The 15,054-nt window shown below is 47.1% G+C and overlaps 2 protein-coding genes across 4 annotated transcripts; both read right to left on the bottom strand.

The window, feature by feature from the left end:
- Positions 1-757: 757 nt before the first annotated feature.
- Positions 758-2,229, bottom strand: LOC137791822 (transcription termination factor 2, mitochondrial-like). Its single transcript, XM_068587006.1, has 2 exons — positions 2,222-2,229; positions 758-2,075 (listed from the first exon to the last, which is right to left on the bottom strand). Exons 1-2 carry the CDS (start codon positions 2,227-2,229, stop codon positions 926-928), a joined length of 1,158 nt encoding a protein of 385 aa, XP_068443107.1. The 3' UTR covers positions 758-925.
- A 1,759-nt stretch (positions 2,230-3,988) lies between these two features.
- Positions 3,989-15,038, bottom strand: vezt (vezatin, adherens junctions transmembrane protein). Of its 3 annotated transcripts, none has more exons than XM_068586603.1 (12): positions 14,873-15,038; positions 12,525-12,662; positions 10,023-10,112; positions 9,701-9,885; positions 8,977-9,261; positions 8,088-8,246; positions 7,525-7,672; positions 7,073-7,428; positions 6,772-6,965; positions 6,423-6,529; positions 6,133-6,340; positions 3,989-5,827 (listed from the first exon to the last, which is right to left on the bottom strand). In XM_068586603.1, exons 1-12 carry the CDS (start codon positions 14,906-14,908, stop codon positions 5,202-5,204), a joined length of 2,532 nt encoding a protein of 843 aa, XP_068442704.1. In that variant the 5' UTR covers positions 14,909-15,038; the 3' UTR covers positions 3,989-5,201. The 3 variants fall into 3 exon arrangements, with proteins under 3 accessions (XP_068442704.1, XP_068442705.1, XP_068442706.1); XM_068586604.1 differs by having other exon boundaries at positions 8,088-8,234; positions 14,873-15,034; XM_068586605.1 differs by lacking the exon at positions 14,873-15,038 and adding an exon at positions 14,476-14,667.
- Positions 15,039-15,054: the final 16 nt, after the last annotated feature.

Below are 15,054 nucleotides of genomic sequence, written 5' to 3'. Positions count from 1 at the left end.
ATACTTCCTGATGCAACAGTAGACTTTGCGTTATAAAAAAAAGAGAACACTTTAATTTGCATACAATACAGACTCACTCACCACAGTTATGTCCAGGTTTTCACAGACGTATAAAAAGAGTTTAGTAAACAAGGAAGGAGTAGTATGTAATGTCTAAATAGGTGAAATTATCACGAAGAGATTATCAGTGTACACCGGGGAACAACTGGCAATAAAGTTACCACACATTTGTTGTCAGTTTCAGATGATCTGCACTAAAACAATTAGAAATAATGGTTCACTTCTCATTTGTGTGATCAATGTGATCAATGATTTTATTATGAGTAAGAGTCAGAAACTCTTTAGAGGTTTTCACCTGAAATCAGTCTGTGCTGTTTTGATTTGACCTTTGACCCCCAGATTGCCACATGATGCCAGCAGCAGCCAAAATGTTTTGTTGAAAACTGTTCAATCATAATACATTTTAACTTTCGAGAAGACTTTCAATAAAAACAAACGGCTGATTGGTGCTTTGGTTTTAATTCCTAAAAAACATTTAAATGTAAATTGTGAATATAACAAAGTATGAATCAGTAGTGAAGAAAAGCAGCAAGTTGATACTTTATATTTAAAAAAATGGAGACGTAGTATTTATTGATCATCAAACCACAATCATTTTGTGAATCACAGTTGTCACTCAACATTATGTCTGTATATTTTTTGACATAATGCAGCACTTTTGCTCAAATTGAGATTTAAAAACAGTCTGTCTGTGTCAAATCTTCCCAGGAGCCCTCTGGTGTTCCTCTGCATCAAATCAAAACCCCGATGAGGGTGATGAAGGCCACAGGCTGAATACTTCAAGTACTGGTTTCGCTATTTCAAAAGGCCTCTCTCCTCTCGTGAACTTTCGCTGTTGCAGCACAGCAACACGACCTCTGAGCCGTCACTCCTCCGCAGACCTGAGCGGAGCGACGGGATTGAAGAGCGGCCGCTGCCGCCGCAGGTGCAGCCGCACGCAGCTCGCCTCAAAGTCCTTCTTGGTTCCCGTGATGACGTCCAGGCTGCCGGAGCGCACGTCGTACCCGTGGGAGGCCAGCTTCTGGACGCGGTAGAGCACGATCTGCGTGGTGAGCTCCAAGGCGTTCGGGGACTCCTTCACCTGCTCCACGCTCACCCCGACGTCCATCAGGCCCTGGAAACGCCCCACCAGCGTGGGCATGGAGTAGTATAAAATGGCCGGGCAGCGCGTGACCGTTTGCTTGAGTTCATCCTTGGAGCAGGCCAGCGTGCCCTCGACGTAGCCCAGGGCCTGCCGCATGACCTCGGGCTGCAGCTCGGCGATGGAGGCCCGCAGGTTGGAGACCAGGCCCAGGAGCTCCTCCGTGGTGAAGCCCTGCTCCCGCAGGAAGCCCAGGCTGTCCCGCCAGGCCTCGGCCGGCCGCAGCAGGATGTACGGGTTCTGGCTCAGGAGCTTCCGCAGCCAGACGCGCAGGTTGCCCTCGTCGCCGCCTAGGTCCAGGTAGGTCTCCCTCAGGGTGTGGATGACCTCCTGGTTCAGCTCCACGGGTCGGCCGAAGCTCTGCGGCGCGCTCGCCATCAGCTTGCCGATGATCCTGTCGCCGAGGCCCAGGCTCCGCAGGTAGAGGACGTTGGCCCGCTGGTCGCCCTGGTGGGTCAGCGTGAAGAAAGAGGCCGGGAACTTCTCCACGACGCTCAGCAGCTGGCGCCTGTCGGGGCACACGGACACCCAGAGGTCCCGCTGGGCGGCCGCGTCCTCCGGGCGACACAGGACCGCCTCCGGGTGAGTCTCCAGGATGCGAGCGATCGCCGTGGCATCGGCGCCCATGTCCCTCAGCAGGTCGGCGGTTTCGGACACGTAGGCGGAGCCCTCGGACAGCACCCAGGCCTTGAACTCACGCACCTTTCGGATGTCCACCGACAGCTGGTAGAGGGACCGCACCGTGTGCTGGTTCTCCGGTCTTTTGGTGGGTGGAGTCACCGCGGAGGTGGAGGCGAAGGCAACGGGCAACCTCAATGTCCTCACGTGGCAGTAGCTGCAGAGCGAGGCCGTGGTGACCCGCAGCATGCTGGACCTGAGGAACACATGCAGTTTAAAAACATGCACCAGGACACATTACAGATGGGACGGACAAACTTTCTGTCCTGTGACGCCTCAAAAACTGAATTATTGTGATCCTTCATAAATAAAACGATGGAGCCCTGCAGCGCTGCATCTAACGCTTTCATTGCTTATTCATATGCAATTTATTTTCTCAATTCATTTAGGTATTTTTTAGTCTTTATATGATTGTGGGAAATGATAAATATCACAATTTTAATCCTAAATTGACACAAATTACTTGTTTTGTCAAAAAGGAAAAACACCTAATTTAACAGGAGGGTTTTTGTTGTGGAGCATTTCGGAAGAAAACATTTACATTTTTGGGTGTAGAAGAAGTTTTTCCTAACTAGTCAATAATTCTGCGACCCCTGAGCTTCATCTTAAGCAGGCTGTGAATAACTGAACTACACGCTAATTTAATTATTTAGAATTACACTCATAACTTTAAGTAAAAGTGTCAAAAGATTTATCTAATTCAAGACCATATTCTCTGCAGTTCCACCTTGTGTTTAAGACTCTCACAACATTTACACTCCAGTTGTGACCCTTACATTCAACTCAATGACCCACACACAAGCTGTCACTTCATAACTGCAAATAGAATAAAGAAAGCAGCAGTAGATGTACGTCACGTGTGTGTGACTCCAGAGTAAATGAAGTGTTACGGTCTTGTTAAAATGCATGAATATGTAATGCAGAGTGTTGAGAGGCTGGAGGGAACACTGTGTCCTCTCTGCCGGCGTGCACATGCGATGCTATGCATTTAAATACACACGTTAAGACCAGAGGGCACAACTCCACACAGCGTGACAGAGAATAACACAACTCCTACAGGACGGGATTAAAGCGTCAGAGAAAACACACACAGAGAGTCTGTTTGTATTAAACAAATATATATATATATATATTCTATAAAACAGCTCCCTTTACCAGGTTGTGAGTCCTTGCAGCCGGAGGACTCTGGTTATTACTGTTCTGCTTTCAGGCGCTGGGCAGAGCGACGGGGAGAAGCGCTTGATTGGCGTGTGGGTGCAGCCCGTTGAGTGGGCGGGGTTTAACGTTAGGCCCCGCCCACTTGTACTATTCTGGTTTTTCACATTACCGATGCTATCATCACTGTATTAATACTAACAGTTAGAATCACTGTATTTAATACCAATGAAGACAGTTATCATCACTATATTAATACTAATAAAGACAGTTATGACTTTAATAATACCAATAGAGATATCACTGCCACATTATAGATGTTACCTGTTTAACAAACTGCATTGAGTATACAGTGTGTGGTATTTATACTGTGTTCTGTGTCCTGCTTATTATACATGCAGGAGCGATTTTTATTAATTATTATATTACATATTATATATTCAATCTGTGATCCGTTTTCACTCTGGTTTTAAACTCCAATGATCAGTCCGATCAAATAACTGATGAACAATACATTTTAAACCCAGTTTTAGATGAAAGTTCATGAAAGTTTTTTTTACTTTGTATTTTGTTTGATAAAATAGACAAAAGGGAGATTTCACAGTTGTTTCCCTCAACATAAGACCAGTTCTAGATCAGAAACCTCTACATGGAGACTTCAACTGGTCTGGATCAACACAGAGACCCTTGAATCTGTTTAAATCCTGCATTTATATGTTTAAAACGTTTGATTCAGTTTACAAAAACAGAACGGTTTCATGACCTTTTCTAGATGTAACTGAAGCGGCTGTTGCTCTGTCTGTCCACACGGTGGCGATGTTCTCCAACACAAGAAGCTAAATACAAAAAATCCCACAGAAACGTCTCCAGTAACTCAGAGAACCGGTTCCTCTACCCGACCACGAGAGCCTCTAAAACGCAAGCGGCAGAAAAGACTTCAATGCAGACGATACGTCGAACTCTTCCAGAACGGTATTTTATTTCACGTTGGAAAATGCAGGAGTGGGTCAGAGGAAATACACCAGAGCTGTCAGACTCTATGGCAACATCATATGAAACAAAGATTGCCTTCACGAAATAAAATAAAACTCACCCCACTTTTCTTTTTTTTTTGGTATTACTTTACCCATTCAGGTATTTGATTTTTCTTTTAAACCTCACAGCAGCACACAGATCCGTCCATAAAGTGTCTCTTTTCTCACCTGAAAACAAAGATGTCAGGGTGGATAAAAAGAAATGGGACCGGTTTCAGTCGACAGGAACAGTTATTAGATACGAGAGTGTTGCATTCCAAGTAGGATCGTCTCTGACGGGCTGATTGTGTCCATTCAGACCATCAGCAGAGGGATGGAGTCGCAGAAAGAAAGAAAGAAAGAAAGAGTTGATAGTAGAACGTAGCGTTCTACTTCCTCTTTTTGAGGAGTGCATATATCTGAAGTACTGTACTAAAGTACACATTTGAGCTTCTGAAGTCTTGAATTATCCTGAATTCTTTTGATTTGTTTATTTGTTTGACAAATACCAAGTCATATTTTTTAAAGTAATTTTACTTTCAATACTTCAACTACACTTTGTTGGCATATATTTAGATCGAGTTGAATCTTAAATGGAGAACTTTTACTTGTTTTACGTCTCTTCCCGCTCATCTCTGCACATTTCATGAAGCCCCAAAACTTACAATTGTCTCGAGATGAAACGTTTTAAAACACTCTAATCTTTATCTTTGATGTCCGTCTCTACAGTAAAGTAACTTTAAGTCCTCCAGCCCAAAAACGTCCCGACAGTAACTCAGATATTCTCAGTAACTTTGTTTTTAAAACAGCAATTAAAACCATTTTATTCTCAAACTATTTTTGTATTTATTTTTTAATGTATGGAGCCAATCGCTTGTTTCCACACCGGCTGGACACCACGCACTGTGTGGATGTCTGCGAGTGAACTCTTCTGGTCTTCTGACCTCAAGGTCTTATTTAGTTTCAGTGGTTCTGGTACCTGAGTTTTAACAGCGAACGAGCAGAAGGAATTGTGGGTAGTAATGTACAATAAAATGGACGGATGGGTGATAGAGAATGGCGTTAATTTGAAACAGTGAACACGGACGCGTCGACAAATACTCAGACAAATAGTCTCTGCTCGGCGGTCGGTTAAAGCAGCGGCGGGTTTGACTTCAGTGCTTCTCGGGGGTTCGTCTGTCGCTCTTCTCACCACCACCATCATCCTCCTCCTCCTCCTCCTCGTCTTCCTCCTCCTCCTCTTCTTCCTCATCATCATCATCATCGTCGTTGTCTCCGAACGTCTGCTCCTCCATGGTGACGAGCGACTGTGAGCGCGCCACCACCTGAGCGGCGAGGGAGGAGCTGAAGCTGAGGGCCTCCGAGCCGTGAATCTCCGACAGCCGGTCCATCACTGTCACAGCCGGGGCTTTGAGCTTCAGGCAGCAGTCCAGGCCGTTCTGCCCTTCCCCTCCCTCCCCTCCCTCAAGGGCGCCGTCATATTGGTGCAGCTCGGACGCTCCTCCTCCCCCTCTCGCGCACACTGAAGTTCCTCCCAAATCCTCGTCCCGCTCCTCCTCCAAACCGCAGCTGAACTCCCTCACCGACTCCGCCAAGGGGTCAGGCCCCGCCCCGCCGTCTCTTCCTTCTCCTCCTCCCTCCCCTTCACTTCTCGCGGAGCACTCCGAAAAATGGTTTCTCTCCTCGTCGCCGCTTTCTGCCGATCCTGGAGAGGCTGGAGCGCCCGACAGCATCGTGACGGCATCTGGACTCTCGCCGGGAGCGGAGGGAGTCGCAGCAGCTGCAAGAACGAAGACATTATGTTAATTATTTTGTCTTGTTTGAGTGGATTAGGGATTTAATTATATTAAAGTATAATTTAAATCGCGTAGACAATACATTTGTTGTCTATAATATGTCGGAACAGTGTAAAATACATAAAAAGAAGCTTTTGACTGGGCTTAGTGCTGAAACACTTTCAATAATTGAGTGATGAATTGTTTTAAAAAGGAAAATTACACTGTCAGCAAAGTCGCCAGTCCAACTCTGATGACATCATATTTAAATGATCACAGGAGAGAGAGAGTGACATGGGTCAGTGCAGACCTTGGTCGTTGAAGAGCATCTGCTTCCTCTTCATCCTCTCCCCCTCCGACGCCCGGAAGCCCAGCACGGCTTTGAGCTCCGACAGGACGCGCCGCGACTCCTCCCTCTCCCGCCGCTGACGCTCCCGCTCCTCCGGTGACAAGATGTCGGACCAGGAAGCTCCGTCCCCACCGTCAGAGCCCGAGTCAGACACGTAGGCCTCCCACTCCTGGTTAAAAAAAACAAAAAAGAAGGTTGATGACGGGGACGACTGTGGTGGGAGAGTCTCGGTGTGAAGGAGATGTTCTCACCAGCTCTTCTGGCACGGGGTCTCTGTCCAGGATCAGCGGGAAGGACGGAGGAGCGGCAGGAATCTCGGACATAGTCGCGCCACACTGCTCCGGATCTGGGGCATTACCTGCAGAGAGATGGTGGGGGACAGAAGTTATTGCCCTGCTCTGACTGGTCTGCGTCTTATCCCACATTATGAGGGAGCTCCTTCCTCCACGACTGTCAATAGTCTTGAGTCATGTTAAAAGGAAGGAGGAAGTCCGTGCTAAAAATAGTCCTGTGTAAATATGGAAACTAATATAGCACTAAAAGGGGTTGTTCCTGACAGCTGAAGCCTCGTAGCTTCACAAAAGTTAGCATTGGGCTCACCCGGACAGGCGTTGACCCGTCGCAGCATGCGCTCCACCTGGCCGACGGTGTCCTCCCAGCAGCCCGAGCTGGCCTGCATGTGCGGCTGCAGCTGGTGCAGCCGGTCGCTGAGATCCTGGTAGCCCTCGAGCGTCAGCGCCGCCGGTTCCTTGGACACCATCAGTTTCTCCAGGTCGTCCTCCAGGATGATCATCCTGACGATTGGCAAAGACAGAAGAGGAGGAGGAGGACGAATGACGACGACTCTGCGAGGCGTCGCTTTCACTACATTATTGTGTGTGTATGTGTGTGTGTGTCTCACTCGCTGAGCAGGGCCTTGAGGTGCAGCTGCAGGCTTCGGATGGAGGAGTGCAGGGTGTTGAGCTCTCGGCATTTCTCCCTGACCCGTCCTGTCCTGTCGGAGTCCGGCGTCCTCAGCTGGGTCTCAAAGTGCCGGTGGAAGTCGAAGCTGCGCTGCACTTCGCAGAGGCAGCTGGTCAGAGCCAGGTGGAGGGGCTCCGTCACCGCAGAGATGGAGAGGTGCAGCGTCTGGGGAGGTGGCGAGGGGTCACCGCTGGACCCGCCCTCCTCGGGCTCCTCTATTCTTCGCGGCGAGAGGAGAAGAGCGAGTCGTCGGAAACATTCGGAGCTTTGCCCCACCCACAGCTGGAACAGCATCTAGAAGAGGACAATAGCCATTCAAACGTTAAAGCCTTTCATCAGAAAAGCCGCCAGCAGCTGGTTACCTCATTTAGCCCGGGAAGAAGGCCTTACCTTCAGTGCGGGCAGGCTGTAGTCGTCCGTCAGCTCCTGAGCCTGCTCGTCACCCAGGTGCTCGATCCCCAGGCCGAGGCCCAGCTCCTTCAGCGGCACCGCGGACACATAGTTGGTCACGTTGTCGATCTCAGAGTTCAGAGGGAACGTCGAGAGGGGTTAAGGACACTTCCCTCTTACTTTAAAACAATGTGCGTGTCTCACAAAAAAACATTACCTCACATGAATTTTAACTTATAGGGAGTTGTTTCTGATTTCAAGTTGCAAGTTGTAAATACCTAGAAAAGAACATTCTCCTCTTGCCGAGTGATAGATGTTCACCTTAAAAGACGAAACGCCAGTGACATTTTCCCTCCATACTTTAGATATACTGTAAATATTTCACTCCTTTCTTATGAGAGAGCATCTTAAAGCATCTGCATGCATCTCACACATCATAACATAAATTTGAGTCTGTTTTTCCCACCAATCCAGACTAGTTACCCTCTGGAACGCTACGAAAGAGGCAAAAATCACCTGAAGACACGCTTATTTGACGCCGTTCTCTTCGCGGTAAAGGATATTCCTTGAGCATGTGACAGGTGGCTCTCCGCGAGGCTCTGAAGGCCGTGCGGAGCGCCCGGTACAGGGCCTTCCTCAGTCCGATCAGCTGCTGGCCGCGCGGCACCGCCCCCGCCCCCGCCCTGCTAAAGGAGCCGGCCGCACTCACCCTGTCGAGCAAACTTGACAAGTGAAATGTGATACAACTGTGGAGACGTCCCAAAGAGTCAGGGGGTGGGGGGGAGCACACAACACACATCACTAAAGACAATACACGAGACAAAAACCAACAAGCTGAGGAAATGAAACGCAGGAGGCTGTGACGGACAGGACAATATGCCATGCTTTTAAAAAGAAATAGTTCAAGGAGTTCAATAGTTTTAGGAAACGCGCTGAATCGCTTTCTTACCAGGGAGTTACACGACAAGACCAGCTCTCATGGCTGCATGGTGAATATGAAGCGACAGCTGGTTAGCTTAAACCTCTGAAGCTCCGTAATTAACATGTTATATCTCATTTGTTTAAGTCATACAATTGCATTAAGTCTGGAAAGAGAAAAGATAGCCGTTTAGTGGCCTGATGCTACTAATCAGCTGCTGACTGTAGCTTTATATACTGTATAAACATGAGGTTTTTTTCTCATCTAACTCCCGATAGAAAGCGAAACCACCCGCTTAATTTACTAAGTGATCAAAGTATAATGCTGTGGCGTGGTTGATGATCAAGCTCTCCTCACAGACGGACAAATGGAGGTCTAAAACAAGAGCTGAAACACCGACACACACCTGACGAGGTTAGTTAACGGGGGGATTTACTGAGCAGGCTCAAAGCAGTAGAGACGTGACAGGAAATGCACATGGACATGACGCGATTGGGTTGACATGTAGATATATAAAAAACAAACACACTTACAGGGTGAATCCTCTGGAGATGACCTCCGTCTCCTGCACCAGGCGCAGGGCTTTGCGGGACAGCCCCGTCAGAGTCTTGCTGTTGTGGACCAGAGTCTGGAGCTGCGTGGCCCGCCGGTGGACGGCTCTCTGCATGCGACCCCGCCTCCACAGCAGGACGCCCCGCACGCCCAGCCAGCCCAGCAGCGCCAGGCCCCACGGGGCCGCGGCCAGCGACCACGGGCCCCCGGACGCGGGGCAGCAACCCAGCAGCATTGCAGCCAGGCCGACCAGCCACGCCATGTCCCTGAGGGAGAAGGACGGGGGCGGAGTTCTGATTGGTGCAGCCATTTCCTGGTTATCTGACTGCTTGGATGGCCAGATCAAGACCAGTTTTACATGTCAAAGTTCATGTTACAAGCCACAGGAAGGAATGTAACCTTGTCACTTGAATACCAGGACTGTAATAAATACACACAAACTGAATTGATCTATATTGTGTCATAGATTTCTCATGTATTAGTCCAAAATATCTGTTTTTCTGTCTTGTCAAAACTTATTTTTCTGCAGGTTTTTGATTAAAACTTCTGCTTAAATCTAGTAAATTCATAGATAACACTACCGTTTCAGAGGTTATGGCTTGAGTTTGTTCTGGCTCATATATACGCTGTATATTCTCTGGTGAGGCAATTATTTTCTTGCCCATTTACTATACATCTGCGTGCGTTTGTTTCCTAACAACGCACCATAGGGAGGGTCTGGCTATCAGGCCGGGTCTGGGCAGGACGCCCGCTTGGCTGGACGAGCCAGAGGCGGACGAGCCGAGCGTGAGCAGACTCGGGTCCAACAGCTCGATCAGCTCCACGTCCTCCTGCAGCAGCACGTCCTGTTCCAGAATGCACTTCACCGAGTACTGGCCGAACACACAGTCCTGGAAGGAAAGAGAGAAACACATGGAGAAGGGGGGGGGGGGGGGGGGGGCTTTTAAAATAATTGATGCCTTTAAATATAAAACAAAGCAAAGTTGCTGGTTGCCAGCATTCCTTTCTGTTCCCCCATTCTGCCTACCAGCTGCTTGCCCATCTCACGAGACGCAGCCGCCCGGTGGATCGGACTCCATCTCCACAAGGCTTCAGCCAGCCGCCATAAGCGCCCGCCCTGCAGAACACGAACACGAACACACACGAACACACACGAACACACACGAACACACACGAACACACACACAGGTTATAATGCAGCCAATTAAGTAACAGCTCTGTGTCAGTTGTCTGAAGGGCTGTGTATTGTTAATATGTTGTGCTCTGGCACAATCCAATGATTTACCTGGAAGTATTTCAGTCATTTTGTGTGTGTGCGTCTTCTCGCTTGGGTTTATTTCCCAGGAATCGCACAACCAATAAGAAACAAGTGTGTGGGCTTAAAAAAAACACACACACACACACTCAGACGGTCAAAGGGAGTATCCCAGGAGACAAACTCTTTCAGGCCTCAACAAAAAGTGCAATGTGTGTTTGTAAAAACACTCAGTCCCCAGTCTTACGTCGCTCTGTCTCAACCACTTCAGTTTGTTGAGTTTTCATTTTGCCGTTATGACTGAATGTTTACATTTTTGGCATCAATAAAGCTTTATTTGATCATTCCCAAATATACAGATAAAAAGAAAGGATTCTTGAAGCTCCAGGAAAATAAACAGGTTTGTGTGTCTCTAAACAGTTTGAAAATCGGATCACAACCAGAGTAAAACATGTCGACGCATAACAAACCTCCGGACGCGTAACAAACCTCTGGACGCTCAAAATGTTGAAGGTTTTTCTTGCAAGAGCTTAAGAGCTTAAAGAAAACCCCCAAACTGTGTAAAGCCTAATCGTGAATTGGATCTTTAATTCACTAAACAGCTTAGAGTGTTTCGTGGAGACCGTGAAAGGCTTTGTTTAAAGAAAATGGGACTCGCTTCTCAAGATGTGTTGTGTGTTGAGGCTTAAATGTATCACTCTTTTACTGTTTATGTAATCCTGAAGAATCCTGTAGAAAACAGCATCATAACATCCTGTGAAGCGTGTGCGTTGCAGGGGTTAATGATCAAGTCTGGGCCGCCCCGTCAGCAAGATGACCCCTTCTCTGAGGGGTAAAGCACAAGCGTCATTCCTCTAAAACCTGCAGTAGTATTGATTACCGGTTTGAGATTGAGTTTCAGGACTGGGCTTTTCACACAACACTGGGTCATCAGCCTCTAAAGTAGGCCACAAGCCCTGCCTCCCGTCTTCTCTACTAATCTCATCCGATACCACCACGGAGATTGATGTAAAACCGTGTACGGGTCCACTCGCGGATGCCCGCCCCCTCACTGCTGTAGAACATCCTGCCATCGTCTGCAATTGCTCATCAGTATGCTCCCGGTGTCGCACGGACGACACGCCAACTTCCCAGACACCCTGGACCGATTGCTACCGAGCGTGAGGATGAACGCACTCGGCGCAGACAGCTGCGTGTGACAGCCAGGCTGTGCGTGTGTGTGTGTAAAGCGTGCAGTGCTTTGAAGAGACTACGCTTTGGGGCTTGACACCACTCTCATAACTGTCTATTCACTGCAGAGCAAAGAGGTGGGTTGCCTAGCTTAGCATGGAGCAGACTACATTTTACAGACTCAAAGATAAACAAATACCTTATGAATCAACAATTAAAGTAATACTTCGCCGCAGCCCTTGAAGCATATACTGCACACACAGATTCAGAGACCGTTTGCTGTCATTGTGAAGAAGGACAGACCGTGTTGACACAGTGTTTTGCATCGGCTCAGTTTTTATCTGAGCTCCAGGAAACTGGTCGCACAGGGACGACCCGACAGGTTTCCTGTCTCATCCGAATCTCTCATCCTCCTTAACTCCCTAGAACAACAGCGACCCAGAGAGGAAGCATGACACGTACGGAAAGTTCCCCAACGAAATAAACACAAAAGTGTTTCCTGTCGCGAGAAGAAAGAGGAGGAGGGGGCGGAGTCATGTGATCCCGAGCTTTCCTGGACACAATACTCGTCAGTATGAATCCCATGTCGACTGCAACTAAAGTCCTCTATGGTTAGATTAATGCAAGTGCTGATCGTAGTTCACAAGTTCCTTTGATTGCAGTTAAAGTGCGAAGATATCTATTAAAAACAAGCACGCAGATATGAATATCAAGAGAACGCAATAGAATAATATCAAAAGGAGAGAAAGTTTAGGCTTTCTTTCTTCTAAGCAGGAGAAAGATGCAAAAAAGGGGGTGTGTGTCATTAAAGAGCAAAGAAAATGCAATGTAAAATACCTGCGTCTGTGTGTAGGAAGCTCTTGTTGCCATGTGTTGTCGGACTGAAGCAAAGGATATTATGAACCCGTTCACATAACTGTCTGTGGGTGACTGTCTGGAGTCAATAGTTGAATTAATTACTTTCTGTCTGACTGTGCAAATCAAACAGAGGCAAACACACACACACACACACACACACACACTCTCTCTCTCTGCAGGGGCATCGGTTGAGTAGTGATGCAGGCGTTTTCCTCAATTCGTTAATCGCAGTCTATAAAAACTCACTGATGTTTCCCTTGGATCTCCGTCGGCGGAGGTGAGGTCTCCCTCTCCTCCGCCATATTCGTCCTCCTGCGATGCCGTCGGACATGCCTCGAAGTCTGTGTGCCCTAGATCGTGCAGGTACTGGAAAAGAGGGGAGTTCTGCAAAAAGAGAGAGAGAGACAGAGAGAGAGAGAGACAGAGAGAGAGAGAGACAGAGAGAGAGAGAGAGAGAGAGATTAATGCAATAGCACAGAAGCGATGGATGAGGAGCGAGAGACATACAGTGCCAGATGGAGGGACCTGTGGAGGAAATGAGGCGATTAGGTCATCAGTCTAGTGGAGCACTTTGTTGCTGCCGCACCGCCGTCTCTTCTGTTAATGCCCTCGTCTCTCTCTCCCTCTCTTTCTGTCTTTCCCAACGACCTGCCAGCAATTATTTTTTTAATATAGATTTATTTATATTTTACAACTTAAGACAGAACTCCAGAACGTTAAGGTTAGGATACAATACAAAGAAAGGGAGAAAGAAAAAGAGAAAAGAACAGCAAATAACAGAACATGCGCACATCACCACCGTGACATAAGTTGGTTATATCATCGGGTCAGCATCGGTACCAGTGTTTTTAATCTGGCAGAGCAAAGTCCAGGCCGGAGGGGTCCAACATGTTTCCATATCTTGACATTGTCATGGAGGTTGTGGGTCTGCCAGCATTTTTTAATTATAAAAATATAAAATCAATTTAGCGTATGCCTTGGACACAGTTACCCAGTCGTAGGCGAGGTTTTCAAATTAAAATGCCTATAAGAAATAGTCACACCCCTCTTTGGATGTTTCACCCTTTTGTTGCTTTTATACAGAAAAACATGGTGAATATACATTTGCTAGATTTAAACAAGTGGCCATTTCTTAATGAGGGATTTAACTGAACTCTGTGGGATGTCCAGTGAGTTGGAAATCTTTTCTCAGCCATCTCCTGACATACTTTTTTATGATCTTTTGTCCGAGTTGCTTGGAGGGTTCTTTTGTATATAATGACCGCACCTCCCAGACACAGACAGGTGTTTTTATACTAGAATCGTTTGACATCATACAATTGACTATCACTCTGCCCTTTTCAAGACACACTATTGCACTCTTTATTCCTCTGTTAACTTGCCATCTTCAGACGCTCGTCATCTGCTTACTTTATCTACAAAACCCTCCTTTGTATGTCTGCTGCTTCCTGTTGTCCTGTGCATGTTTTGTTCTCTTGTCACTGCAGTCTTGTGTTGCATGTTCGTCTTACCTCTAGTAGGACGTTACTTTTGTTCTGCTGTTGTGTTGCCCACTACCGCCTGATGTTTGTGTGCTAGTCTGCAGGTCTTTATGTAATGCCCCTACCCTCAAGAGGCTGTGCTTTAAGCCATGTCACCATTTTAAATGAGAATGTGTGTCATATGGACTTATCTGATAAATACAAGTTTAATAAAAAATGACTAAAATAACTGAATAAAAAATAACAAAGATGAGCTGATTTTGCACTAGTTTTGTGTAAATGTGCCCAGACTCTAACAGGCCAGTCTACTTTCCCTCTTTCTCTACCTTCTTTTCTCCATGCAGACAACTGTTCTGCTTTGAGAATAAAATATAAAAGCTTAAGTGCCTTTACATGTTAATCTGTAAATCAATAATAGTCATTTTTAGCCTCTCCGTGCACCATGGAAACTGGACTACACGCGAGCACAAGACATCATGTGATAATACTGTCTACTCATAGAGGAATAAACACAAATGATGCTGTTTCTTATCCTGGAAAAGAAAAACACAGCTCAGACTCAAATCAGACAGAATATAAGCAGAGGAGAAATAAATTAAAAACTCAGCATCTCTGCTGTGGTTTTTGGTGCCTGTGGACAGCTGCAGGTGAGCATCTTAGTTTAATGTATTCAACCCATCATACAAGCTTCAGTCAAACAATGAAATGCTACTTACATGCATTGTCACCATCCAGACGTAGAGTGAGTGAGTGTGTGTCTGTGTGTGTGTGTCAAGTGTCTTCACATATAGTGCCCTCCACCCTCCTCAGCCCAGAACCGACGCATTGGACCTGGTCCTCCCCACCCCGTCTCTGACTACCAGTCTAATAACGATGAAACACCAACAACAACACTCAGCTCCCTCTCGTGACCCACAAAGCTCTTTGGCAGAAACACAGTCAGTAGCCAGCCAGATATGTGGATTTGTTTGGGGTCGCCAACGCATGACAACAGGGGGCAAACGGCTGCTAGCTCTCTGAACGAGCTAGCTGTCGTTAATGAACGTCTGGAGGTGTGACAAAGCATCTACAAGTTTAGATTAAATAAATAAAAACAGCGGCTGTAACACAAACCTCAAATACCACATCTTCGTCAAACTCCTCCGTCATTGCTCTCCGCCATCTATACACCGCCCGTTGGCATTCTGAAGTTGGAGGTGACGGCTGTCGGGAACAAGCCGTTGAAGAAGTTGGTTGTGTTAGCCGGTTGCTAAAACTTAACGCTTAAAACTACATTTCCCATAGTGCATGTCTTC

Source organism: Clinocottus analis, unplaced genomic scaffold, assembly GCF_023055335.1.
Source record: "Clinocottus analis isolate CAN_PGR_092001 unplaced genomic scaffold, fCliAna1.0.p SCAF_20, whole genome shotgun sequence".
NCBI classification, from domain to species: domain Eukaryota; kingdom Metazoa; phylum Chordata; class Actinopteri; order Perciformes; family Cottidae; genus Clinocottus; species Clinocottus analis.
Note: the sequence above shows the minus strand (reverse complement) of the source record. Positions and strands in the feature narration are given on the sequence as shown.

What these genes read in the sequence shown, in the direction of transcription:
- vezt (XM_068586603.1), bottom strand. Translation starts at nt 14,908, where the DNA reads ATGACGGAGGAGTTTGACGAAGATGTGGTATTTGAG. An exon ending in ACGAAGATGTGGTATTTGAG is followed by an intron (nt 12,663 to 14,872) that starts GTTTGTGTTACA and finishes CTCTTTTTGCAG; the next exon opens with AACTCCCCTCTTTTCCAGTA. An exon ending in ATCTCCAGAGGATTCACCCT is followed by an intron (nt 8,247 to 8,976) that starts GTAAGTGTGTTT and finishes TCACTTGTCAAG; the next exon opens with TTTGCTCGACAGGGTGAGTG.